General features: G+C 42.4%; 9 protein-coding genes across 9 annotated transcripts; 3 read left to right on the top strand and 6 right to left on the bottom strand.

Moving 5' to 3' along the window:
• Positions 1-2,886: 2,886 nt before the first annotated feature.
• I206_106698 (uncharacterized protein) lies at positions 2,887-5,837 on the bottom strand (the record flags this gene model as incomplete). Its single annotated transcript, XM_019159107.1, has 14 exons — positions 2,887-2,975; positions 3,054-3,298; positions 3,359-3,439; positions 3,537-3,732; positions 3,806-3,892; positions 4,071-4,364; positions 4,439-4,502; positions 4,578-4,687; positions 4,743-4,810; positions 4,864-4,942; positions 5,007-5,071; positions 5,142-5,224; positions 5,289-5,329; positions 5,393-5,837. The coding sequence occupies 14 exons, from the start codon at positions 5,835-5,837 to the stop codon at positions 2,887-2,889; spliced, it is 1,947 nt and encodes a 648-aa protein (XP_019007779.1).
• Positions 5,838-6,242: 405 nt separating this feature from the next.
• Positions 6,243-8,981, bottom strand: I206_106697 (uncharacterized protein; the record flags this gene model as incomplete). Its single annotated transcript, XM_019159108.1, has 4 exons — positions 6,243-7,805; positions 7,859-7,983; positions 8,040-8,282; positions 8,348-8,981. 4 exons carry the CDS (start codon positions 8,979-8,981, stop codon positions 6,243-6,245), a joined length of 2,565 nt encoding a protein of 854 aa, XP_019007780.1.
• Positions 8,982-9,973: 992 nt separating this feature from the next.
• Positions 9,974-11,851, bottom strand: I206_106696 (uncharacterized protein; the record flags this gene model as incomplete). The annotated part of the gene is made up of 7 exons (XM_019159109.1): positions 9,974-10,040; positions 10,115-10,514; positions 10,583-10,770; positions 10,829-10,910; positions 10,981-10,995; positions 11,074-11,363; positions 11,571-11,851. 7 exons carry the CDS (start codon positions 11,849-11,851, stop codon positions 9,974-9,976), a joined length of 1,323 nt encoding a protein of 440 aa, XP_019007781.1.
• Positions 11,852-12,732: 881 nt separating this feature from the next.
• On the top strand, positions 12,733-13,905 carry I206_106695 (uncharacterized protein; the record flags this gene model as incomplete). The annotated part of the gene is made up of 5 exons (XM_019159110.1): positions 12,733-12,896; positions 12,959-13,078; positions 13,203-13,443; positions 13,505-13,584; positions 13,665-13,905. The coding sequence occupies 5 exons, from the start codon at positions 12,733-12,735 to the stop codon at positions 13,903-13,905; spliced, it is 846 nt and encodes a 281-aa protein (XP_019007782.1).
• A 1,031-nt stretch (positions 13,906-14,936) lies between these two features.
• I206_106694 (uncharacterized protein) lies at positions 14,937-21,115 on the top strand (the record flags this gene model as incomplete). Its single annotated transcript, XM_019159111.1, has 5 exons — positions 14,937-15,271; positions 15,341-17,687; positions 17,749-20,129; positions 20,213-20,504; positions 20,564-21,115. The coding sequence occupies 5 exons, from the start codon at positions 14,937-14,939 to the stop codon at positions 21,113-21,115; spliced, it is 5,907 nt and encodes a 1,968-aa protein (XP_019007783.1).
• A 523-nt stretch (positions 21,116-21,638) lies between these two features.
• I206_106693 (uncharacterized protein) lies at positions 21,639-22,092 on the bottom strand (the record flags this gene model as incomplete). The annotated part of the gene is made up of 2 exons (XM_019159112.1): positions 21,639-21,976; positions 22,047-22,092. The coding sequence occupies 2 exons, from the start codon at positions 22,090-22,092 to the stop codon at positions 21,639-21,641; spliced, it is 384 nt and encodes a 127-aa protein (XP_019007784.1).
• A 924-nt stretch (positions 22,093-23,016) lies between these two features.
• Positions 23,017-24,152, top strand: I206_106692 (uncharacterized protein; the record flags this gene model as incomplete). Its single annotated transcript, XM_019159113.1, has 6 exons — positions 23,017-23,041; positions 23,095-23,241; positions 23,296-23,521; positions 23,587-23,750; positions 23,820-23,946; positions 24,044-24,152. 6 exons carry the CDS (start codon positions 23,017-23,019, stop codon positions 24,150-24,152), a joined length of 798 nt encoding a protein of 265 aa, XP_019007785.1.
• Positions 24,153-24,754: 602 nt separating this feature from the next.
• I206_106691 (uncharacterized protein) lies at positions 24,755-25,450 on the bottom strand (the record flags this gene model as incomplete). The annotated part of the gene is made up of 2 exons (XM_019159114.1): positions 24,755-25,350; positions 25,408-25,450. The coding sequence occupies 2 exons, from the start codon at positions 25,448-25,450 to the stop codon at positions 24,755-24,757; spliced, it is 639 nt and encodes a 212-aa protein (XP_019007786.1).
• A 1,327-nt stretch (positions 25,451-26,777) lies between these two features.
• I206_106690 (uncharacterized protein) lies at positions 26,778-27,447 on the bottom strand (the record flags this gene model as incomplete). The annotated part of the gene is made up of 2 exons (XM_019159115.1): positions 26,778-27,346; positions 27,402-27,447. 2 exons carry the CDS (start codon positions 27,445-27,447, stop codon positions 26,778-26,780), a joined length of 615 nt encoding a protein of 204 aa, XP_019007787.1.
• Positions 27,448-27,694: the final 247 nt, after the last annotated feature.

The raw sequence follows: 27,694 nt of genomic DNA, 5'->3' as shown, positions 1-27,694 counted from the left end.
CTTAACGAAATAACGTCATCTTCTAACGGATCTTATCAAAGTGCTTTTCACAAATAACATATCGTGCAGACTTAAAAATGCTATTTTCGGAGAATTGGCAAAATCAGATGCCGCCTCCTATTATTCATTGAGTTGTTCTCTGTAGAACGACCAAGCAATACATGCGGATGGTCGGTCCGAGCCAGATACAAACCTGAATTATCAATCAAGCCAATTCATCTGGTACCCTTGAACATGATTTAGGCAACGAACAACGAAAAGTCATCTGTTCAAATGAAAATTTTCAAATGAAAAAGGTGCTAGCGGTGATAAACCTGAAATGACGTTAGACTAGCTTACCGCCGGTGCGGTAAATCTTCTAAATATGAGCGATTGCCTCGGATCATTTCCCTTCTTTTTGAAGCGACACCGCCGGTCCGACTTGTGATGCTAAAAGCGGAACTTGGCAGCGGTAGGGTAAATAACGGAATATACATAATTACGCCACTTTCATCATAAATCATCTTTTAAGGGCAACGTCAATTTTCCCCTTACCTTGTTGGAGCTAAATATACCCCAAATCACGGCCGCGGGACTAGCTTGAAAATTTTTGAACAAACAAATCATCCAAATTTAGCAGCAAACTCTTGGATGATTTCTATTTCCTCCCATGAGCCTGACGCATTCAACCATCTAAGGTATGTATCAGGCTGAATGTTAAAGTGGCGATGTATATCACATTGCATTAGACCTGAATAGAACGAAACTGCGAATCAGTCTAAATGCAATCATTCCTAAAACCTGAGCTACATCCGGGCACCCATATTCACTTTTCCCATGGTTCCCAGCTGCCCCTTGCATTTTAACAATATCGTGATCGAACAAATTTTCCCAACTTGTCGAAACACTCCGTGACGGAGAAGTAGTAAACATCTAATTTGATTTGAAATTCTAAAAAGATAACGGTATAAGACTAAAATGCATGTTATGTTCCTTTTGAACGGATGGCACTCCGAGATGATAGGTACTTGAGGGCGTTACAGGACGAGCTTGTTGTAATTGTAGATCTGAAAAGGTATCTATCCAGGTACCCGGATATGAAATTATGCGGTTATCACTTATAACCATCCTCTCCATATCACATCGTGATTGAGGACTCCAATTGGGAATTATTTTTCGTGCTAGAGTGCTCAAAATTGGGTATTGGGGATATCCATGTAAATTTGCGGAGAAAAAGCATATGTAAAATTGCAGATGCTTAATAATCTGGAATACGTAGGTAATTTGATAAACAGAAATTCATTCAATTCGGACAGGAACGACTCCGACATTGTCAAAGAGCATCGTTGATAAAGGGACAACGGTATCTTCGTTAGGCTTCGTTGTGGCTTTTCGCCATGACTGTTTCTCGTCCAGGTTCACTTGGTGTGAAATGAGCAACTATTGATCAAATGATTGCTGGATGTACCTTCGTCGAGGCTCCTAAAGAAGGTACTCCGCGAACTGGACTGATAAAAGCGGTACCTTGCTCAACCCTTTAGGTCTCCCCAATTGGTGTTAGTGGGGCGCACCTTGATACTCACATGACCTCTTGTCCTTGTCTCGGGGTTCCATGGAGACTGCAGTGCCGTTACTGGCAAGCGACCAATCAGGCCGGCGATAGCTATTTCAAGCTTTATGTCCGGATTGTTTGATCTGCGTAAATAATCTTTAGCTTGTTATGCAGAATCTGCTCCCTATGAGTCATTTTGTTTAGCAGGATACCGGATTCGTCCTGAGATGAAAGAGTCAATCCATGTTAAACATTCCTATCCAGAACTCTTCGCATTTTAACTTGATCAGCTCTATTTCTACTATACCGCTTGCCCTCTTATCCTTGCTCAGAATCGGTGAGCTCAAGAATTATTTTTTTTTCATCGCTCTCAAATTACTTCTTGTTTTCACACCATCGCCCAGCGGTACTACTCATACACACATTCTTACCTCTTTCATTAAGCTTTATTGGACCCAAACCATCAAACTGAATGTAGGGCATCAATATAAACAGGATCTAAAGTCGAACAACCTCCACCGCCACATTCCTTTCTTCCTATTAAATGCTAAATCCAAACTCCGTATAATCCCGTCATAATTCAAACGATTTACGCGTCTCTGACAATAATGGTTTTGGGTTAAATTCTAAAAATTATTTTGATCTCTTCTTGTTCTTCTTCTTTTTTTCTTTTTTCATATGCCTTTTAAGGCAGTGCGGCAGCCCCGGTATACTTCCCCAAAAGTTGCTCCTTATCAGACTATTCTTCTACTTTTAAAAAACAAATCAATGCCTATGGGTTGATTTGTAAAAGAAGAATAAAAATTTACAACGATCAAGTTGAGCGTCAAACCGGTGCGAGAGTAATTTTAGAACATCTTAATTCCCATCGCTTTTTTAAGGTTTTTTTTTAATAACTATCAACCTGGTGGATGATTTGAAAAAGCGAGGGATGGTAGTTTTTACATATAATTGTATGTATGTTATCAATTTTTAAAATATATAAATGATACATTTTGTGAAGGAAATGAAAATGAAAATGAAAAATGAAAATGCAATTGATATGAAATCAAAATATTGTTTGATCTGGGATAAACCCGATCCTCCCCAGAGCTGATGATGCCAGCATTGTCTAATGTAGAGTAGTTGCATTGTGTTTACATATCGTATATGAATGCCAAGTAGGTGATTAATTCACCACGACGTTATCCCATCTCCTGAAGCTCGCATTATATGAAATCAACCTTCTCGTCTTGAATTGTAATGGAAAGACCAATTTTCATCAAGAGCACATAATCATTATACTGCCTCGTTTTCCCGAACATCATCATTACCCCATCTCCTGATCTCCCTCATTGCGTATATCCCAGCCCGCTTCACATGCCTTGAGCCATCTGACTTAATCGTTCAGCGAACTCTGGGTAATTCTTCAAGAAGTGGACTTGAGCTTTACTTGCGTGTTCATCTGTTCCAACATTGCAAATCAGCCATGCTCCATCTGGTCGGGTCATACGATTCAGTAATCACTTAAAGAAAGACTCACAAGTTATAGCATTGATCAACTCCCCTTCTGTCCTTGCCAATTGAGCAGATTTCTCGAACCACTTGATAGCCTCGTCAATCTTTCCTTGTTGTAAACTCAATTGAGCAAGAGTGGCTACAGCAACATCACACTCTGGATCAATTTCCAATGCTTCTTTACACAAATTATCGGCTCCAACGATGTCTTGTTTCCATTGGAACAATGCCAAGGCTTTGTTAACGAATGGGAGGACATTTCGAGGTTTTCTACAATGGGTTTCATTTATCAGTCTCACCATAAGTTTGCGATATTTGGATCAAGCTCACCTCTCTTTGTCAAGTTCGATTGATCGATCGAATCTTTCGAGCGATTCTTGGAATTTCTGTTGATCAAGCAAGAGTTCACCGCTACACGCAGACGTCGCATATCAGCTCCATATCATCGGATGGCCTGACATAATGTTCGATCTCCCGCTCAACATCCCTCAATGACACTTGCACTCACTAGTAGTTACTTGGTTCACCCTTATCAGGGAACTCCTTCAAGATCCTCCTGAACGCAGCCATACTTGAGCCGACATTGCCTTGCTTGTATTGAGCAACAGCAGCTTGGATGTGAGTGAAAATGAAAGTTCCGTCAAGGGCAGTAGACTTGTTGTAATCTGCGATGGCTTTGTCGAATTCTTGCATTATGAAGTAAACTGTGGGCGAAGTTTGATTAATGTCAGAACTTTGTTCGCCTACTAACATGGGAAGGACTCGTTCCGAACTCACCTTGACCTCTGTGGTAGTAGATGTCGGGGTCATCTGCATTGTGTCTGATAGCCGCTTCGAAGTCACCGAATGCACTTGCAGAGTCGCCTGGAAATGGTAAGAGTGCGTTAGCTGTCAGGTCGTGGCAGGCAGCGAGCAACGGAAACAGTAGGAGGAGTGACGACAGAGGGGAACGCAAGGAGGGGTACGATGAGAGTTGAAAAGGAGTTGGAGAGGAATTAGAAAGAAGAGAAGTGCGGGACAGGGTAGCATAAAACCAACTTACCTAGCTCCATATGAACACTAGCGATCTTTACCCAACTTTGGACGAAATCAGGTTTGATATCCAAAGATTTTTGTAAATCTTGTCTTGCACCTTCCGAATCGCCGATTAAGAATTTGAAAGTACCTCTCAGATTATGAGCTTCAGCTTCTCCATCTTTCCATGAGATTCCTTGATCAATAGCTTCGTTAATGAATGTTACTGCGTGAGTGTAGTCTGCTGCTTCAAGTGCATTGAAAGCTAATAAAAGAGTTTGATCTCCTTGTGATGGGTTTTCTGGAAGAGCGGGTTTAGGGTCTGCCGTAAAACATACCACTCAGTCAGCGTTGCTGCTCAAAGTAGAATAAAATCCAAAGACTCAATACACTTACGAGCTCGGAAGGCAGAAAGGTAAGCAGAGATGAATGTTGGTGAAGGTAATTTAGGTTCTCGTGTCTACAACAGTGAAGAAGTGTTTTTGAGCTGTAGCCCGTGACTTGCGAGATGACGAAGATCGACCGTTCAGCGCACCTCAAGAATCTCCTTAGCTTTCTTCTGAGCCAACTTCTTCAAACACCTCTCAACAGACATAGCGGCTTGTTCATCTTGGAATCGCTCGATGATGGTGGTTGCGGTGAAGTCTGAATTGGATAATCAGTTTTCGAAGGTCTCAATAAGCTATCAGAGTCGACTCACCTCGTACAGCTTCCTCATCTCTACCCAAGTTCTCCAAAGCTGTTGCTCGTCTCTTCAACGCTTTGACGCTGCAATATCTGTGAGCTCATGATTGGTCACTGACGAGCATCACTGGGCTTACTAAGTTTTATCGAGTTTCAGAGCCTCGTCACAATCAGCTACACATTTAGCGTATTCAGGAGGTGAAAAGTTGGTGTAGCCTATGACAGATACGATTGATTAGCCGGTGATTTCCATCGGCCTTGATGACAGGTATGATCTCACAAGCAGCTCGATTCGAGTAGAATACAGCGTCTTTCCTTATTGAAACCTCAAGTGCTTTTGTGTAGCTAAGCGACATTTCCAATCAGCTGAACTCGCAGACTATATGGAGAAAGGGTTATTAATAAGTCCACTTACCACTCAACAGCTTTTTGGAAATCTTTCTTAGAATATAATTTATTTCCCCTATCTTTAAGAGAAGACCCGAGATTGTTCCTTGCCTACAGAGGTAAATTATCAGCTTGTCATCCTCGAGGACACGATGGAAACTTTAGCTGAGCTTACTATATCATCCATAGTTGCCAAAGTAGCAGCATCAGGTACATCTAAATCGCGCATCATCTGTTCAGCTTGTTCGTGAAACAAAGCCTAGTCTAGGAATAACTTACCAGCTAAAAAACCTTCTTCTTTATTATCAGAAGAATCAGATTTTTCAACTTTCTTTTCAGATTGAGGTTTTTGTTGATCTTGTTCAATTTCTTCTAATAAAGGTCCTTTATCTCCTTCACCTTCTACAAATTTAGAATTATTACTCTTCTTCTTTTTCTTATTTTTTTTCTTTGAAGATCCACTAACATTGTTATTATTTGAATTTGTTGAATCTTTTAATGAAGAAGAGGAGGAAGAACTTGATCCATCTGATGAATTTGTTGATCTATTTGAATAAAGATAATAACCTGCACCAGAAGCTGCTAAAACTGCACATCCTAATAAGATTAATTTTTGATTTTCTTCAATGAATTTTTGAGATCGAGATAAGATTGATGAAGGTGGTGTAGGTAATGTAGGTTGAGAAGGTGTTACTATGTGTGCAGGTGGGGCAATTGGAGCCATTTTATATGAATGGTACAAGGTCTAATGCTTCTTCTTTTTCCAATTTTATCAAAGAAAGCCGTTTGGAAAGATGAACAGATCAGTCGATGCGATGATTGAGCTGAATAAAATAGTTCAATGATGTTAAAGAAAGAGAGTAACTTATTTTTTGTCGGTTATGCATGCCATGCCGATGACGTTTGACACTTTTACATTTCTCACCGTACAACAACTCGGTGTTACAATGTGGCACTGTAAATATTTTACATAACTTATACATATTATGAAATTCCTGTTGTTTTACAGTGTCATACGGAAGGTCATATAATGCGGAGTCAACTCTCATTATCCAAAACTGATGTGCTCAATATTCCACGATGATGTATTCACGCTGATTAATAATACTAGCTACTAGAACAACTCACATCACGTACTATCCTGATCCCACCTTCGTTTCCCTTTGCCTCCGCTTTTACCTCCACTTGCACCTGGTCCAAGCGCTATAACGGATGTCATCCTTCTCTGCTGTTGTTCCCTTTCCATCTTAGCGGCAGCAGCTTTGTTGGCAGCTCGTTTACCGGCATCACCCATATTCTCCATCCTAATCGTTTTATTACCGATAGATGATGTAAATGAAGCGGGTTTCACCAGTTGCTCTCTCATAGGTATACTTTCAACTCCCGAATTCAGAGACTCCCCTTTGAGTGCAACAGCTTTGGAGAACAGCACTGAATTCTCAATATCCCTTACGTTTGATTGAGCCCTTCCTGTCCTGGTTCTGGGCCTGCCTACTGGATTCTTGCTTTTGTTAGTCTGGCCAACGGAAGTCTTCTTTAGTGGCTTCAATGGCTGTGATTGCGAAGACCCGCTGGAGATCTCGATAGCATTTTCTGTGGAAGCTCCCTTTAATGTAGTCGATGGACTCGATCGCAGAATACTTGGGGATTGTGCTGCAGTTCGATGTTCAATTTGCGAATTCGGACTCCATTTGGTTAGCTCTCTGCGGGTATTCGACATCAGTCTTGTCACCGGACGATCTGAGGGATCCACTGGTGGCGAAATTCTCGCTTTCTTCGACGATCTTGATTCCGGTGACAAGTGAGATTCATCAAGATTCTGACTATGCGAAGGTGTTATCGGCGATGAGATAACAGGGCTTGGAATAGGCTGATTTATTGAAAAAGAAGCAGAAGGCGATGGTGGATCATGAGGCAATGGCGGAGTGTAGAACGTTGGTGAGAATAAAAGCGATTCGCGAGGTTGAGACGAATTGCCGCGTCTACCGGGGTCTCGTTGGAGTGGTGAGTAAGATTCAGCGGCGGAGTTCAAGGTGGTGAAGTTCATGCTTGTAATAGCTGCATCTACGAACTGGTTAAGAGAAGAGAAAGCGATATCGATACTGGTATTCGGAGATTCCGTTATTGGAGCGGAAAATTCAGCTAGTCGCTCTTGACTAGCGGCAGCATTTGCCAAATCGTCTAATTTATCCCCTTGATCTTCCGCGGGAGGATCTACTCCTGAATCATCATTCTGGACTGCAATTTTCGTGACTGATTGTAAAATTTGCTGATCCCCAGGGTGTTTTGCTTGGACAACCATCGCCGATGCTGCACCAGAGGTCTGAACGGTAGGCTGGGCTTCCAGTGTTCTCGACACATCTGGAAGTTGTGCAATATTATTTTCGGGCCGCGTGATATACTGTTTGAAGGACGATTGGAGAGAAGTAGACTTCCTGATCTCGAGATCGCCTTGTTGACACGGGGATGTGGGGGAAGGTGGAAGCCCTTTGTGACCAAGGAGCCCTAGAGGCTGTGATGTGCGTTGTGGGGAATAACCTTCCGCCTTGTTTGTTAAGGTATCGAGGGCATCCTTGAACACGACCACGTCCCTAATGGCGTCCGGTAAGCCGTTTAGGGATTTCAGCATAAGGCTCAATTCATCGATGCTATTCAGCTTGTTGGTAACGTGATTGAGAAGGTTTGATAGCGCCTAGTTCACCTGTTGGTCATCTGCTCGCGATCACAAACAAGGTAACGACTCACATCAGTATTCGTAGAGGTCTTGGAAACGCAACAATCAGAAGAGACCTTGTGACGATCAGCTAGAGCCACCGAGAGTGATTCAATCTTTCCAGTCATTGCGGTCAGGCTTCTCTTAAGGATATCCACTGCAAGGCGCAGAATGGATCAGCGGGCGTATAGCACCTTTTCAGCAATTGCTCACAATCAGAATCTACGTTGGCAAATACCCCTTTCTCTGGCAGAGCATCTATACTGGATTGAAGGTATTCCATGCGTTTGCTCATTTGAAGATCATTCTCTCTCAGTACCGTATTGTCGTCCATAATGATTTGGTGTTTCTCCTTCAGTGCATCAAAATCCTTTGACATTGTGGTCAATCGATGCTCAAGACGCTCAAACTTGTCATCAGATTGAGCCTTGAACTCCCTATTCTCTGAGCGGAAGTCTACGTCTCGATGGTCTCAGTCACTCCATTTCTATGTTGAAGAGAGGAAATCAACGATGACTTACCTTGTACGGCAGCTAGGATCCTGTCTGCAGCTGGAATCTTTTTCTTCTGACTTTCAAGGTAGATCTCCTGAGCCGTTCGAGGAGGACTTGATGAGAGTGGTCGTAGATTGAAAGAGCTGTTGGTGGGAGTAACTGGTATCTCCCCACGTTGTCGAATGGATGAGCTGTCCCGTACGTATGACTGAGAGAAAGGATCTTCTCCAGGATCAGACCGTTGAGCTGGATGTCGAATCCTCAGGGGCTCGATATATTGTCCCGATATGGATAATGGTCGAGAGGCAGGTAATGGCCGGTTAGGAGGTGGTCCTGGGTAGTGACTGCCGGGAAAAGGAATTGGTCTTCCAAGACGACTCGTCGAAGTGGGTGTAGGAGTTGATGAACAACCATGACCTGGTAACGTCGGTGTAGAGGCTCTTGATGATCCGGCATACGAAGGAGTTTGAACCACAGCTTGCAACGTTGGTCGAGTATGGGCATCAAGGGGTGTCAGAGGAGCTAGAATGGGTCTCATGGAAGATGCAAGGGTTCGAGGGTGGCTGCTTGAGCCAACAGGTGAAGGTTTCCTGAAAGCATGTTCGAGTCGAGAGCCTGGAAGAACTATCGGTGTTGTGAGATTTACGTCTGGTGAGCCCATGAAGATTGTTTATGGGAAGTAATAGACCTGAAATGTGAAAATAAGAGTATGAAGGGTTGGAATCGATGCAATCAGGCTGACTGGAGGATGACATGGTTGAAAAGAGGAAGCAAAGAGGAAGAGGAAGGTGGAATGTTTTCAATCAGATCTAGTTGACTGGAGTAGTCATGTTTTCTTTGATCGGTGATGATTGACTCATTAGTAAAGATGGGTCCGTGCGTAAGTAATAGCTTGAGTTATATGATACGCACTGACCGTCAATCATCCGATCAGTAATTCAATTTTACCTTCCTTCTTGTTCGTATCAGTATCCTGTCGTTACTGTCGTGAATGAAGAACCTCGTTGGCGTGTCATTACCTATCATCTACAGTCATCTATACACCGGTTAGATGTCAAATTGTCGAGCACAAAAAATATTTTATCGTTGTCAAATGGTCAGAATTTGATGACAAGATAATCTGGAGAAGGCAGAATGATCACGCGTAATGATATCAGTACAATTTGATCCCGCTATTTTGGAGAACAGCATAAGGGAGGTAGAGCTCAGGTAGAGCTCAGGTAGTCTACTGGGTTTCATGCCATTCTTTTGCGGTGGAAAATTGCTGAAGAGAGTACATAGATTTGCGATCCGGTATGGCGATATGGAATTTGGCTTTTCTGTTGAGAAATGCATAGACATTTCAAAATCCGGAAATTGGTTTGACTCTATATCATCCTTGTTTTTTTCCCGTTACGGTCCTTCGATGACTAGTGTACAGTCTTTCAAAGGAAACTTCATAGAACACTAAGCCACCATCTGTGAGGATGGCCTCCTGGAAAGAATACATACATGTCATGCATTCAAAAGAGATCAATCGCAGTATGGTTGAAGTGAAACTCTTACTTGCAATATCAGGTAATCAAAACTATCTGCATTACATTTTAAAATACGCTATAGCTACAAGAAATGTACTTTTTACATTAATTTACTTATAACTCCATTTCATCTCCCTTAAAGTGCTTTGTTTGCCCAATCATCAACCTTGGTTAATTGTGGGAATCCTGCACTGGGTGGTTCACTAAAAATAAAATCAAATTATTAACAATGATCGATGAATTACGACAAAAAAAACAGATTAAATAGAGGACATACCTGAATTTAGTAGCTACGAAAACTTTTTCAACACCTGCAAATCTTTTATCGAATTTCTCATATAATTGAGGGAAATCTTCAATGTTTACTCTGTGAGAAACAAGCATTTTAACATCGAATTTACCAGTTAAGATATAATCGTTTAAGATTTCTTCCCAATACAAGTGTACTGGTGCTTGACCATTTCCAATAAATCTAACACCTTTTTCCATCAATGCACCAATATTGAAATGATTAGTGTATCCTGCATATGCTCCAATAAGTCCAACTCTTCCGAATTTCTTAACTAACCAAATCATTTCATTTGGAGTTTCAGATACGTCTGTTTCGAGCATTAAAGCTTTTTCAACTTTATGAAGTATTGTCTTTGGTTCATGGAATGAAGTGGCGTCAATGCAGGCTGAAAAATTAAGGTTTGATTGGTCTTCGTACTTCTCATATTTGCATATATGAAACAGAATAACTCACCATCCAATCCACCGGGAACTTCACCGATGATCTTCTTAGTAACGTTCTCAGCATTGAAATCTACTGTTACGACATTGCCGAGTGCTCTGGCAGCGGCAAGACGAGCAGGTACAGTATCGATTGCGTAAACTTTGGATGCACCCTTAAGTAAAGCCCATTTTACACAGGCGAGACCGATAGGACCAAGACTAGCAGTGAATGTCGAACATGAGCAACGTTGGCGTCTTTTAACACCTAATCACTTACCCCCAGATACCGACAATATCACCTTCCTCGACTCGAGTGTCTACCACAGCGTGGTAAGAAGTAGGGAGCACGTCGGACAAATCTGAAGTAGTGACATGTCAGTATTGACAGATATCATGTGATACTGCATTGCTAAGCGAATCTTGACTTACATAATACTTGTTCATCTGCATTAGCGGAACGATAAATACTAAATTAGCCATATTCTCGATTTGGAAGCATTACAAAAGAGGCAGATAACTTACCGGTAACACCAGGTGGGACTTTGAGGCAGTTGACCTCTCCGAATGGTACTCTAACGTATTCTGCTTGACCTCCAGGAAGTCCACCGGTCAAATGTCCGTAACCAAAGAACCCAGCGTCTCTTTGTCCGTACATGCTCGCCATGAGACTAGAGTTGTTGGTTCTATCGCACATTGACGAAAGTTTCTTTTGACAATATCGACAAGTACCACAAGCGACTTGGAAGGAAACGACGACTTTATCTCCTGGTTTGAGAGTTGTTACTGCTGGTCCAATCTTGTCTACTACTCCCCTGTGTGCAGAACATGGTGTCATTTATGAGTCCATCTGTACTGGAAGCCGATAATCGCCACCACACTCATTCCACTCAGTCCTCCCACGCTGTGATAGATAGGTAAAAGCGTCTTCGTTCAAGACTCTCGACGGCTCGTCTCGTGCTATTCGCTACTATATCTTGTCTTACCCCTCCCCTCGCCTTTGTTCAGAGAAAAAAACTCACATGAATTCGTGTCCGAGGATATCACCTTTTTGCATTCCAATCATTTCTGAGTGATATAAATGTAAATCACTTCCACAAATAGTTGTACCTGTTACTTTTAGGATAACATCTTTATCTTCTGAAATATCTGGAATTGGTGCGTCAACAAGTTGAACTTTTTCATTTCCAAACCAAGCTAAAGCTTTCATAGTTGATCCATCTGGTCTATGTTTATATTCTGGATTAGCAGCTACAGGTACTGGACCCATAGCGTCTTGAACCATATTTGCTACTGCTTGCATTTTGATTTATTTTAATGGAACTTATTTAATGAATTGGTTATAGTTGTGGTTGGATTTATAAATAACATAAAAAGGTATTTCGCCGTTTACTATCATACGCTATTTATATATAGATATTTATCCACCGAATCAAAAAGATACCTTCTTTGTGATTTCAATCAACGTCATAACTCAACAACTGACTGGTGGAGGTAAAAGAAGTCACCTGAATCATACTAGTAGTTCACTCGATTCTCGATAGACAGAACAAAGATCGTTCTACTGGAATAAGGCTAAAAGTCATCTTACAGGAATCGATATGACGTCAAGAATTGTCTGGTTTTAAAGCGGACCTCCACTTTTCGCTTCTCGGCATGGGTTTTAAGAGCTGCAGATAAGCAGCAGACAGCCGAGGAAAGTTTTAAGCAATTATCGAAGAAGCACATGTGAACATTTTATGAAGAACAGACTCCGAGATAGACGGCAATTGAAATTCCAGTCAGTAGTGATGCGCCTCAGGTATATTCTTACAGGAACGTCACAGAAGATCGAAATGTAACGGTCAAGCTGCAGATTTGTTTTTTTCCGTTGGTTTGGATTGGTCAATCCGCATGCACGCTAGAGCAATGTTGCATGCTTGTACATGCAGAGCAGATCATACTCTGGACACTGAATTAATATCTTATGCATTGTGTAGGAAAGAAGAAGGGTACAATTTACTAAAAATATGAATAGCCACGTCATATGATGTTTTAGTACATACACGCGTCAGTCACGTGCGTATAAACAATGATATGATTTCCCGATTTTTTGTGATTCATTTCGTCCAAAAAACCATTAAATCACCTCGAATTGATTTGTGAAACCTACAAAACGCAAAGAAAGGGAAAAACGACGACAAGATGGTACGAGAGGTAGATCCACCTTCTATACAGAAAGATTTCTTATTAGCTGCTTTAGCAGAAGGAAAACGTTTAGATGGTCGAATACCACTTGAACAAAGAAAAATCGAGTTCATATTTGGAGATGAATTGGGTAATGTCGAATGTAGGATTGGGAAAACGGCGTGAGTTTAGCAGAATATTATTTCAGTCATCAATTGGGTCGCTGACTACTGGCTTTCCTCAGTGTTCTGGCTCAAGTATCCGCTAGTATAGTGAAACCAAGAGATGATCGACCGTACGAGGGATTTTTAATGATTAATTCAGAGATTGGACCTATGGCAAGTAGTATTTACGAGAATGGAAGGTAAGTCCTTCAAATATCTTTTATAAATGTTTTCACGCAACCCCTAATACCTCATGAGTAACCTCCTCCCGTTCAAATATGTAAATAATCAATCGATAAACGCTAAATTGCATTATGCATGCAGATCAAGCGATTCTGAGGTGCTTATAACTCGATTACTTGAAAAATCAATCCGACGTACAGAAGCTATAGATAGAGAGGCTTTATGTATATTGGCAGGAGAAAAAGTTTGGCAATTGAGATTAACGCTTCACTTTTTAAGTGATTCGGGTAATTTATTAGATTGCGCTTCAATGGCTTCTATGATTGCATTGAAACATTTTAGAAAACCTGATGTTGAGGTTATAGGAGATGAAGTTATCATTGTGAGCTGCCTTTCATATCAAACGTTATACTTTGGAAATTGATTCAATTCGTACCTTTTAGCATTCCCCTGAAGAACGTGCACCGGTACCTCTGGCTATACATCATACACCCCTATGCCTGACATTCGCATATTTCGAAAAGTGAGTTGTTCTCTATGTGCAGAGATAGCAGAGCTTGCTTCGACTTGTAAAGATCATTTCACTGAATATCTTCTCGGTAGCCTTCCACCCATACTCGATCCTACACACCTCGAATCGACCCTTTGCGCTGGTACTTTGACAGTCACTATGAATGCGCAAAGAGAGATTTGCGTTCTATCCAAAGCTGGAGGTACTCCTTTATCGGCCGAAGACATCATGGGTGTTGTTCGAGTTGGTGTAGATCAAGTTAGGGAGATGGTCAAGATCATGGATCAAGCCCTAGAAAAAGACCGAGAGAGCAGAGTGATCGAAGTACAATAGCTATTGTGATAAAGTGTTTTCAAGAAAGACTTGTAGGAATACCCAGCAATCATATACCCTTGTATACTACTTGTCATCCAATTCCATGCATGTAAAATATCGACATATGCTAGATGAGCAGTATTCTGGTGTGTTTCATGTTTGTCAAATATTTCAACTCAAATGTGATGATTGACGCCACAAAGTCAATCGGATGAGACACGATGCGTAAGAGGCAGTTCTGAAACGTCTTTCACGGTAACTTGCACTCTTTGGTAGAAACTGCATGTATGCTCAATGACTATTGGTCAAGATCGCAGCAACGTTGTAAGATGCATGTGAGGTTCATGTTCATAACGAGGTCTTTCCGCGTTGTCAATCTGTTTTATATTGCTATCAGCACATGAGACACGCATGCTGCACTTTTATGATTAAATTGACTTTCAGTTTCATTTTTACTAGCTTTGGTGATCGCACCGCATTGATCATCCTTAACCATTTAATTCCTTCTTAAAAGTATTCATCCTTAACTCATCACTCGTAACACCTTCTTCATCTCACTAATTCATCTACGCGTTCTCTAAATGGAGTCGTCATCAAGCCAATCAACCGCTTATCATTATCATCAATAAATTACGAGAGCGTATCACATTGGATATACGTACGACCTACAATTGAGATCCCGGTTTAACATCTTAATTCAAAATCAAGATTAATCTAAAACACGACTTTGACTTATAGATCAACCAACGGTTTGGGTAAATCAATCCATAATTGATCGATTCCGTCCATCATCTTTTGCTAACGCGTTCAATCGTATGCATAGGAGCAGGCTTGATAGCGAATGACACGATAGATAGAACAAAAAAGGGGGAATGGATCGTTTGTTTAAGTTAGTCTTTTTAAATTTATTTCGATTATTCACAATTAGACTATTTGCTTTGCAAGTTCATCGCATTTCTCTCATTATCATCGAAAAGTCACCTTCATCATCGTCGTAAAACCTAAGTGAGAATAGGAAGCTAATTAAGGCGATCTTACACCTTGTCTCGATGTTTCGTTACTCATCATCATTATCAACGTCCGAATCAACCTTCTCGCGTCCATTTCCTTCTTCCACGCCGCCATATTCGACAAATAGGAAACGTACAGCGTCCACATCAGAAAGGAAAAATCCTGTTGCTGGAAGGCAAACACCGTCTGGATCGAGTCATACTCACAGTAAAGAAGGTTATAGCGACAGACGAAATCAGGCGGACTCCTTTGAGGATGGAGGAGAGGTGAAAAAGGAGAAGGGGAAGGGGAGATCAGGCTTGGTAAACAGTCATGGAATGGAGAAAGCACCTAGTCTGGATGTTGATATCAGAAACTCACTTATCCTACCTTCGTAAGCTATGCATACCATTCCAACATGTTTACATCCATAAAATGGATAGAAATGCTAACTGATCCTCAGCTTGTCCCAGCGATTTTCTGTCCTGCTTCCTTCCCTCTCAACCGCGCCAGAAGAATCACTGAGATCACTCCTTGCGTCTCAAAGAGCAAGACATCACGGTCCGGCTTTGACCGAGGAGGAGGAAGAAATGCTTTTCGCTGAAATGAGAGATCAAGCCTTAGATGATCAATGGGATGGCAGACCTCCTCATATGGACGAGAATTGGGCTAGAACAGGGATGGATGTCAGCCCTTCACATATAAAACAATTCAGGAATGGAATTTCACCGTCAGTATCGTCCCCTTCGCTCCTCACGACATCTACCTCAAGTCCATCAGTATTAGCAAGCTCCGATGACAGTAGAGGCAATTATATCCCTACTACTCCAGCCAGCTTCTTGGGCTCACCTCCTCCAACCTCAAGCTCTTTCTCTTCCTTCAAGACATTTGGCGTAGGATCATCACCTGACAATTCAGTCTCACCGACTGGCAGCGCGTTCAAAACGAAATCATATGGCTTTAGTGGGGGTTCAGGTATGCGAGAAGCTGAATACATGAGGAAAGTGAAGAAATCCTGCAGTCATAAAGATCTCAAGGACCCTTCTATCAATCCGGCAAGAAGTGATGACTATGAAGCTGGTACGCCGACCCGAGAAAGTGTACCTCTGCCCCCTGCGATATCGCCAGAAAAGGCAAATGCGTATTACAAACCCACGAAACGAGCGGAAAGTCCTACCAATTCTGAGAAGACTGCTACTCCAACTTCAAACACTATGCCTAATATACCCTCAATGACATTACCCAAAGGTCATTCGCGAGCTTCTTCGCTGAATTTCAACCCACCTACACCCACTTCAGCTGAAGGACCTGCCTTTGCTATCAAACAGCAAAAGTCTAGGAAAAGACAATCTCGTCTAAATGAGTTATCCCCGGCGCAAGTCAAGCGAATATCTATGGCTTTACAGGAGATTGGTGGTCAGCTGAAGAACGGAAATATGACTGTGCGATCTCTTGAAGCACCAGAACAACCGCCTGTCTCGGACGAGGTGGAAGAGATATTAGATCCTGAATCGAGGCGAGAGTCTCAAGCGGATGAGGAAGAGCTGTTAGGACGAGCTCGAAGACCGTCTGATCTTCGATCAGAAGATTCCTGCCAATCCGCTACATCCTCGGTGTTTCCATTCCAGATGTCTCCAACGAATAGTACCTTTACTGGAACAACGACTGAACCATCGTCTCCTTCTCGATTACCTCCATCGCCACGTACGCACAATCTTCTTGCCCACGTCGAAGAACCGCTGCCACCTATACCTATGCCTGTATTCACCCCTACGCGAAGTCAACCAGTTCGACATCAGCCTACTTTGTCTAACACCTCTACATCTACCATATCTCCCGACCAACCTGTCTATATTCCTGGTCAACCTAGACCTATCAGGTTAACCCATCATTCTCAATCTAGTACATCGTCTAGATCAGCCACTCCAAGTAATCCATCACCACTTGATGCCTTGAGAACCGCAATCTCGCCTGAGAATACACCTTCCCCAATCAAGGGTATGCCAGGTATCCAAGCTCGAACCTCATCCTTGGGCCGATCCAGCACAGTCAGTCAAGCTCAAAGTACGCCTACCAGACCTGGATCGTCTACTGATACCGATAATACCCATTCAATCCATACGACCAGTAGTCGTCGAAGGGCTGGTACGATTGGCGAAGCATCTTTGAGCGGAAGAATGTCGTCTCCGTATTCGAGTAATCCCTCAACACCTGATATAATCGAAGAATCTGAAGGACTCACGTCCGATCGTGATGATTACCCAAGTCAGATAACAACGGATGAATGGATACCTGAGGTGAAGCAGGTCGTAGGCAGGCGAAGTGTGGCGAATTCTCGGTCGACGTCAGAACAGTCCATTCACCAGCTGCAACAAGACCTTGGATGGGGTTTAGCAGTTGGTCAAGAAGCCAGAGAAAGAACGGTGTCCGCGCAAGGGACTATCGACGAGTCTGACCCAAAGCCACTGGACGAAGCTTCTGAATCTCCTGATCCCCTCTCACCAGCTAACACTCTGATACGTGCTGGATCCACTCATTCAACTAGCTCAAGCTCAAGCTCGTTCGAATATGATCAGATACCCGACGAGATCGTCTGGGCCAGCGTATTTGACGATAGCTCCCCTAAGACCATCGAGCTGAATACAGATGGCATGATATCGCCTGAACCGAGATATCAAGCTGACATCCTGAGAAAGATGAGTGGAATGGGCATGGATGAGATGCGATTGTTACAGGAGAAGCTGGTGACCAAGGCCAAAGCTGAGCGAGAAGCTTTGAGAGGGGATTTGGACGAAAGTCCGGTGGTACCGGTAAGTTCCTTCTCACCAACGCTGAAGATGAGGTTTGTGGCTGAGATACGTTGATGAACAGTTCTCTCCTCCTATTCCACCGGTTACCTACCCCAGCACTCAGAGAGCGATGTCACCTGCCGAACGACCAATATCTCCTATTCTGGCTAGGCCCATCAGTCCGCCGCCTCCCTCTTCATGGCGTTTCCCACCAGCTGACCCTCTGCAGCCCTCTTCATCGCACACTACACCCTCACAAGAGAAATCGACCCTAAATTCTTCGGTCGATACTCACATTCTCACTCCTCCATTAACGGGCAATAGCAATGGAGCAACAGTCTCACGGGCAGGGTCAAAATCCAATGGCATCATTCTTCCAACTGGACCTGCTCCCAAACCCCCTCAAGCTCCGCCAGCGGACACACCTTCGGACATAGCGGATGAGATAAAGACCCCTCCATCGACAGTTCAAACTAATGACTTGTCGGCTAGAGCATATAATCAAAGACTGCCTCTTGAGCAGAACCCCGATATACGTAGAGATTTCGAAGCTCGTATCGCAGCTGCCACTGCTGCACTCAATCGCACGCCATCAGTACAGCAGAGTGGAAGTGGTAGTAAGCTCGATAGGAAATTCAGTAAGAAAGGTGGACCAATGGTTATCTCGTCTCCAAAATTGGTATCTTCTACTGCGAACGTCCCTACCACACCTCTGACACCCGAAAGTTCCATTGACTCGGGGTCAGCGAAGAATATGGAGAAATCGACAAGCGGAGGAAGCAAAATGAGTTTGAAGTGGAAGAAATTCACGAGCAAACGAAACAAAGGACCCAGCTTCTCTGGTAACGAAGTTACACCTTTCCCTCCTCAACCAGATTCCTCCACTCACCTGAAATCGTCTCCCAGTAAGCAACTCCAACAGCAGCAGCAACAACGATTGCATCTTCAACAACAGCAGCAGAACAAACTGTCCCCCATACAGGATAACATTAGTCTCTCAGGGGGACATGGGGCTTTGCAAAGATCTGCGTCTGCTTCGGTTGCGCAAAAGCTAGAAGATCCAAACAATTTGCGTGCGAACGATCATCCAGAAGCTCCACCTTCCGCTCCGCCGAATCTTGACTCTTTCCAATTTCCACCTGCACCTGTTCGCAATGGTCCTACACCGGTCGAACGAAATATCCCTTCTCCACCAAGCAGTTCGGGTCATTCCAGTAGCCTTAGACATGTCATGAGTAAGATGAAAAGGTCAAAAGATGCCTCGCCTCCGCCTCATACGGCTCTAGCGCCATCAACAAAGGCAGATCAATCCGTCCAGCCGATGATATCGGCACAAGGTAGATATCAGAGTCCGGCCGATACTCAAAACAGAACGACAAGTCCGTCAGTAGGCCAAGGCGATTTCGCCGTGTCCAAATCTGGTCATACGCCCACGCATTCAGACGACGACGCTCGTGCCAAGTTCATCGAAGCTGGACGAGCGCTTGGGCTGACGGAAGATCAACTGAACGATATGTTGGCTGCTAAAGGGATGAAGGGAACAGTTACTCCTACAGCTTCTGGCGGCGGTTCTAATACACCCGATCCTATCGCGCACGATAGCATGGCAGTCAAGCCTGAAAAAGAGAAGAAGGGACTGTTTCGATCTTTATCAAAAGCGCGTAAAACCCATCAACCTCCAACTGTACCTTCTGCTATATCTCTGGCACCTTCTGCACCGATTGACACCGTTCCACCCATACCAACACACGATCGCGTGGTGGTGAGAAGGACTATGATCTTACCTGAAGGATTAAATATCATACCTTCTACGCCGCAAACCATGTCTACTACGCCTAAAATACCCGAATCACCTGATTCATCTTCTTTATCACTCAAACCTGGTGCTCAACCTCGTAAACAATCCATCAGGCGTAAACCTTTACAACTCAGTAAAGAGGACCACGAATTAGTGTCTGGATCCCCACCTGCACACCAGAGGAATTTCTCATTCTCAAATGCCTCAGCAAGTGGAATTAGCGATTCAGGAGGTAATACACCTGCAATTGGCGGACTTGGTACAAGTAATGAACCTTCACCAGCAAATTCCCAAAATCAAGTTCCTACTCTCCATTCAGCCCTCCCCGCTCAGGGCGATTTGAGTGGATTAGGCTTTTTACATCCGAATACACCGCTCAATAAGAAGTCTTCGGGAACATTCAAATCTAGTCCTGGAAACGATTCAACCTTGTCTGGAGATGACGAGTCACATACGCGTTCTTCTACTGGTGGATCACTTATTGATATGTATAGAAACGATGATGAGGAGGAAATGCTGGAAAGTCCTACAAAGAAAGGATCTCTTGCTGCTTTCGACGGAGACGAAGGGCATCAGAGACGTACTTCGGATGATATAGGAAATAGTGGAAGGCCATCGTTGGACGAGATGAGCAGAAGAAGGATGACTCAGGCTGTGGAAATTACGTGAGTATCATGCATATCCGACAATATGCCGTGGATAGCGTCACGCACTTTCGCTTTGTGCTGATTTAGACTACTTGCCAAAGTGAGTATGCAGACGGTCAGGTCATATGGAACGTGGTCGACGCTCTCCGAACATCGGTGGCAGGGTCAATACACGATGAAGAATACATCTTTGACTCAACAGCAAATCCGCATTCAAGATCGACAAGCTACTCTTCCAGCGTACGAAATTCTATCATCCCTGAAAATGGTGATATATCTCACCCTTCCGGACAGAGTGCAGGATGGCCTAAAGCTCTAAGCAATGGTACAGCTGGGCTGAACTTTAGGCATAGAGATAGGAACGTCGGAAATCGTCCTAGACCGCCTACAGATGTGAGTGGAACTGGATGCCTTTATATCTTGAATCTTGCTGACCTCGACATTGCGTATAGGTATACTTCACTTCCCATAGAGATGTAGCGGATCTGATTGACCACCTATCTCGAGATCTAGACGCATCGCACGGTCGAATCGATATCATATCTCACTCACCGTCAGAGAATCATGATTGGTCTAATTCCACTAATTCTCCATTCGTTTTCCAAGATACAGTCACCCCAACTACACCAGAAAGGAATGCTCGACGAAGTTCAATGGCAAGATCGATGAATTCACAATTCGAAGATGCACCTTCCCCAGCTCAATTACCTATCAAAGCAACTCCTACCAGATCACATATTCCAAGTCAAATAAAGTCGACGAGCTTCATGGAAAATTTAAGTCCGCCACCCTCAGCAACCAAACGACAATTATTCACCCAGGATCAGGAGCAAGAACAAACGGGATTAAGAGGACAGAATTATAATTCTACTTCATTCCCACAATTATCTCCTTCGAGTAAAAGTTTCGCAAGTTCCGTTTCGGCTCAAGGTAATTCTGTTGAAGATAGATTACAAGCTTTGTTAGACAGATTGAAAGGTGATGGTATTGGAAGGAGACTATAGTTGTTTACTGAAGATACACAATATGATGATTTGACGTTAGATGAGACAGGATAATCGACATACTGTAGTTCGAAAGTATGGCTTCGTCTCCGTAAGAAATCGGCTCACATCGACAAAACGAAAGATAGGGGAAGAGTGTGGATAATGATTGGATTACGGGTGTCAACAGATCAGAGTTTGACATTTGCAATAACATGTTTTGCTATATGGTAAAGAAATAATGTATATAACGAATCTCGAAACGCTTATAATGAATAATTCAAATGCTTTCGTATAACACTATGCAACGTAAATTGCGGTAAAATGTTCGCGGACAATTCCAAACGGAAATCATCAGGTTTCAACAATAATACATTCGTCGAGCACGATTCACAACACTTCCTAACTAGATACTGTACAGAATCGAAAATCTGGAATAAGGGTTAATTACTTGAGCAGAAGATTAGAACAAAGACTTGTAAGTTGAAAATCGAAGATTCCATGACTTCTCTTCCTAATCCATCCTTCCACCGAGTTTTCGTACTTAAACGACATGTCCGAAAACATCACCTACAACTCTATCAACTAGTTCTTGAACTGTTGTATTATTAGGTATAATCACGTCTGGAACAGATAAAACGTAATATAGGAAAGAAGATAATTGAGGCTCATTTAAGCCTGAAAGTTTTACACCATCTAAAGTAGTAACTAAACCTTCGGGAAGGTTTACGTTGAGTGGCTTTAGAATTGATGAGAGGGTGGTACCTGTATTGGATTCAAGTAAACCACCTGAAGCACCTTTATCTGGATTGGAAGTTGGAGGTGAAAGTAAACCTGTTAATAAACCTGGATTGGGCTCTGGAACGGGAGCGGCACAAATACCTTGAAATTTTAAGTATGATGTCAGCTTGATACTCATGTGGGGAATGAGATAGTGAACAATTCGACTTACTGGTTAGAAGGGTAAGTGAGAGCAATGTAGGTACAAAGAATTTCATCTTAAGTTGAGGTGTGATTTAGGTAGTTGGTAAATGAAGTGTTAAGATATGAGGCAATGAAATGTAGATGATGAATGTTGAGTCTGATGGATTTTTTTGACGAAGTTGATTTTATGGTTGCATTATATATCATTTCAAAAATGTATCCTACCTCATCATCTTAAGATGATCCGTTAATCCAGATCACATTGCACATCTGGATCACGCCGGTTTCACTTTTAAGTTTAACATGTGTACGATCGCCATTACGTTATTATTGTCGATGCCACATATCCGACCAGTAACTAAATACCTGAAGCGTTATAAACAAATAATATGTTTCAGATGCATTGTCACATGTCTATCTTTTAAAGTATGTCTTTTTCTTTTCATACAGCATAAGTTTCTTACATCTCGCTTCGCATGTATACTGAAACCCACGTAAAGTTGGAAGCGATTTGGGATCTCGTAATTACCACAATTTATTGAGTTCTAAGTGAACGTTGCTCGGTCGATTGAAACGGGTAATTGACTCCTTGGATCAAAATATCGATCATCCCTCATGAGATACAAACCATAAGTCTGAAAGGAGTAGGTATGTTGTGGCAGTGTTAATCTGTGATTGCCGTTTTGGCCAGGAAACATGATGAATGACGATCATCTCCTGCCTAAGGGGTTTGTATGAAAGGATTGTCAAAAGCTGGTTATATTGCTTTGAAAGGGATTGGGATGGCGAGTAGACATCAAGGCATTGGTCAGCAAGCTAGCTATGCTGAGGACATAGAGATAGTGGAACTAAGGATATTAGAATAAGGACTTATGCAATCTTTGAGCCTTAACAAATCGTTTCTTGAACTTCTCATTGTGCATTGTATCTACAAGTGTATAATAAAACAAAAATTTCCTTCAATTGACAGTCTAATCGACGCTCAGTTATTGATATTCATGTTTTCGACAAAAACAACTTTCGGTAAGTCATGAAGACTCCTCGGGGGAATAAAAGCTAAAATTGCATTTATAAAGTGATATATCTTCTGGCTCGAACGATATGGGCAGGTCCAATCGCTAAACCAGACGATGTTTTACCTGGACAAGAACAAGATTTTAAAAATACTATAGCAGAACCATTGTGGGGTAAAGAGGGGCCTGTTCACACAGATGTCAAGCAAGGTAAATAACGAAACTCAGCCAGATTGCATGCAAATGATAATCGTCTGAATATAGGACCTGATGGGGAATGTTGGTTCATGGCAGGATTAATTTCTCTCGTCAAATGTAATCCACTTGCTATCACACAGTTAGTTCAAGATACAGGAATTGGTAATGGTGAGTATGGAAAAGCTACACAAAAAGCAAAAGTGAAGTTATATACAAATGATAGTGATTGGGAAACTTTTGATGTTGTTTATCAAAGTAGTATAGGTGGTACTGCAGATGGTCTAACTACTTGGTGAGTATTCTCAAAAACAGAAATTGAAGCCAATAAGTTAAAGCTTACTGTGTTCATCACCTAAGGTGGCCCGCAGCTATGAGAAGAGCTGCTTTGAAAATGGGTGGATATTATGGTTTAAGTCATGAGAATGAAATCACTGGTGGTTATCCAAATGACGCTTTAAAAATGCTCACCGGCAAAATTGTAAAGTATATACTTGATGACACGTTTGACAAAAACCAGATCTGTAAGTACATTTGGCGAAATGAAAAAATTATTTCGATTGATTCCAATTTTTCTGTATTGGTTCTTCTAGGGATCTGGATTCAACATTCAGACATTAGTCCAATGATTCTCTCAACCAAAGATTCGGCGAAGAAATTAGTGAACGGTCATGCCTATGTAATTATGACTTATGATGGTGATGGTCCCGAGAATGCAAGGTGAGTCGAATAAAGAGAAGACAAAAAATAAATGAGAAGAATCCCTTAGTATGATCGTATAGCTCACAAAAGCTGACTTAACTTGATTGTTGATCAGGCTTAGGTTGAGAAATCCTTGGGTGGGATCGGAATGGTACGATCTTGAAAAGATCTACGACGAAATTAGTAGAATTTCTGCTTTGCAGGAATTCCAATCTGTGCCTTGATCGTAGCAATGTCTGAATTGATTGTAACCTCTTTGTAGCGAATGAGTTAAGAGTTTCGTTGAGCAGACAGGCTCCACATATCTCTTGCCTTGTAACCATGACTATTGAGGTAGGAAGTTAGATAGGATATAGGTCTTGCCGATGTACTGTAAAAGTATCGTCTCATAATGCCAAGATTACAAAATGCTTAATTGTTAATTGTTCAACTTTACCTTTATGATTTGAACGACATTTTTAAAACCTCTTCACGAATAAACCCTTCCAGCGTCCCTAAATTGTGGAATGCAAAGATGATCCGGTGAGAAATAATTACGCAAAATGTCATCATTTCTATGTGTTAAATAATGTTTGACGAATGGATCTGAGACTCATTTAGTCTCATATACAATATGCAATCGAAACTCGCTTGCTTTTATAAAGTAAACATCAAGGGTAATTGTTCATGAACACATTGAATAATAACTCATTAATTCTGGATAAGGAATTTGGGTTTCACTCTATGTTTTATATATAAAAGCTATAAGATACGATAAATAAACAACCAGGGTTTAATGAATTGCAAACTCCCAGGTCGGACACCCGAGTATATGTTCACCTGTTGTCTATTCTGAAACTGAGGAAGTTGAAATGATGTCGGAAGTAGACGCCGAAGCGAAAGAGCTGATTACAGGAAGACTGATGATGTCGCTTGCATTGGCGCTGGGGAAGCTGAAAGATTCGCTGGAAATAGATGAAGGTACGAAAGTCGAAACTGAAGAAGTCGCGGAAGTAAGAGAAACACTTGAACTTTTACTTGGTTTAATAGGGAATCGACTGGTATAAGTTGGTTTACTGAATGATCTAGTGGAAGAAGGTTTAGTAGAGCTATGTCCAGAAGGTTTGGTAGAATTATGATGATGGTCGAATTTATCTTCGAGTTCCCCAATCAAAGAATCGAGATCGAATCCTGCGGGAAGATGAATACCGAATTGACCTAAAAGTTGAGTAACGTTCAAACCTCTAAGGTTGGATAAATCGACATGATGCTGCTCGAGTACTTGAGTAAGGTTGAACCGACCAGTGTAGGAAGGGAATTGAGCTGAACGGGTAGCATTAGCCGAAAAGCTAGGTGCAGCTGAAGCTGATGCTGAAGCGGAAGTTGAAGCGTTTGGATGATGGAAGAGATTTCCAAAGCCAAAGATGGGGGATGCTTGGGTGCCTGTTTGTTTTATGAGTAATCAGTACGGCTCTACGTGACAAGAACCAACAAACATACCGACGATGGCAGCGAGGGAAGCTACAACAGCGAAGAATTTCATCTTGACTTGCGATGTTGATGGGTTGTTTAGTAAGAGGGGAACAGATCGAAGATGATATGTTATGGGGAGCCCGTCAGTGATATCACACTTGTGTTATGAGATGAAGAGGGGGTTTCTATAGGCAACTGATGTCTTGGAGGGGGAGCTTTATACCTTTTTCTGGGGTGATGAGGACTGAAGAGTATCCGATATTTCGATATTTGAATGATGCCATTGCTGCGCCCAATTGACGCTATACCGTTCTCGGATTCAGGATATTATTATACAAAGGTTGTTTACACCTTCAATCCTGACTTTCTGGTATGAGATGATTTCTCGTGCTTCCTAAAACTTCTAAGGAATTATAGAAGCTTGGGTTGTATCACGCTAACCATCGGTAATGTCTCTGTTGGAATCCCAACCATTCAAACGATCTCTTGCACAATAACACCATATATGGTGAGCTATTTCACCATGATTTTGTTCTTTCTCTCCGACTAGTGAGACCTTCCACCGCAGCTTCATTGACCGGGGCTTAGAATAGAACAAACGACCTCAATATAAACAAAGGTATCGCATTTGTTGATGTTTATACAAACGGTAATACTCTTCCGAAACACCGGAAAAGGAATAGTCGAAAACGATATTATCAAAAATTAGCGTAAAAAATTATTCCGGATTCTTCGTATGCTTCCAATCAAATTTGCTATGTTCGTTGTTTACATCTGTTCAAAGCAAAGAAGGACTAAGTTAGGAAAAGAATAAATGATCGACATTAGTATGAAAGTTTATCTTGATAAGATCGGATTGAAATTCTCCGAAACCCTTAATCAATTTCATTGTACGGTATCCACAGTTAATCAAGACTTCCGCTTTCGGCTCAAATTAGGTTTGTTTACTCTTTCTTTTGTTGTTTTCATTAGTAAAAGTCCAGACCTATCGATACGAATACTGAGCTGCGAAGAAAAGTAATATGTTTCACTACACGAATTATACTCCATTCTACTAGGTTTATACGACTGATGACGCTCGAACTGCTCATATTGCGCATAATCACAAGCTAATCAGCATCTCCCATAAAATGTTTGTTATCAAATCGAATTCCAATCGAACGTGCGTTGGAAGTTCAGAAAAATCGAGTAATTGCATGGTATTGCGTGATCCGACTCAAAATCGTCCAGATTATTTCATCAATGCATTACAAAGTATACCAGTATAACTCGACTCTGCCTAAGGCACTCCTGCAACTGGTTCTCATATATATCAAACAACGCACGATCATCTATGTAAACGTACAAGCTACAAACTTTAGCAAGGCGCAATTCGGACCATGCCGGAGGGTACGTGACTAAACGGAAGTGACAACAGCTGAACCGGTTGGTAGACTAGTAGGAGCGCTAGTAAAAGCAGAATCGGTGGAAGGAAGATCACTACTAGCTGCGATTTCAAACGGGGGATCGGTTGGTGAACCAGTATCAGAAGATCCGGCAAAGGAAGCATTAACCGGGGGTCCAGAAATTGGGGGAGCAGCACCGAAGGGAGCTCCAGAAGGAACGCCGCCGCCGGAAGCACCAGCAGCTTTTCCTACGAAAGCAAGAGGTCCCGGTCCTCTTGGTCCTCCTGTACCACCACCAGTAGTAGCAGCGGAATCTACAGTACTTCTACCACCTGCAACTTTCTGGATATGTCCAGAAGGGATGGCCCCGTTAGCAGCAGCTCCAACAGCGATAGCAGTGCTGCTAGGGCCAGGAGCTGAGCTACTGATGACGACCGAAGCCAGAGAGGTGGCACCGGTGCCGACTTGTCTCTTAGCTACTAAGGAAGATTCCGGGTCGGCCGGCTGATTAGTCCAAGGATCTCCACCAAGAGTGGTGGTGAGTGGATATTCATCGCTCTGAGGGACTGGCGCAGCCAGTCCTATGATTCAAAAAATCGTCAGTATGAGACTTTAAGTATACGAGTGAGAACTTACCTGTGGCGATGAGTGCCAAATATGATAAAACGAATGAGAATTGCATCTTAGTAAATTGCGAATTGGTAATATTGAGTGTATATATAGTAAGGGAGAGTATGATGGGAAAAAGGAAAACGTCAGAGGAAAAGTGGAGAAATATCGTAGAAAATGAGTTATCGACGCCAGGTCTGATAATCGGAAGAAACAACAAAACCTGACAGCCGTTGACAGGGTTTTTATACCTTATTCTCAACCTCGGTGAGGTTAAAAATGACCAAGGTGGTAATTTCAGGATGGAAACCCCTTGATCA

This window comes from Kwoniella pini, chromosome 9, assembly GCF_000512605.2.
Source record: "Kwoniella pini CBS 10737 chromosome 9, complete sequence".
NCBI lineage: Eukaryota > Fungi > Basidiomycota > Tremellomycetes > Tremellales > Cryptococcaceae > Kwoniella > Kwoniella pini.
This window is presented reverse-complemented; position numbering and strand designations above follow the sequence as displayed.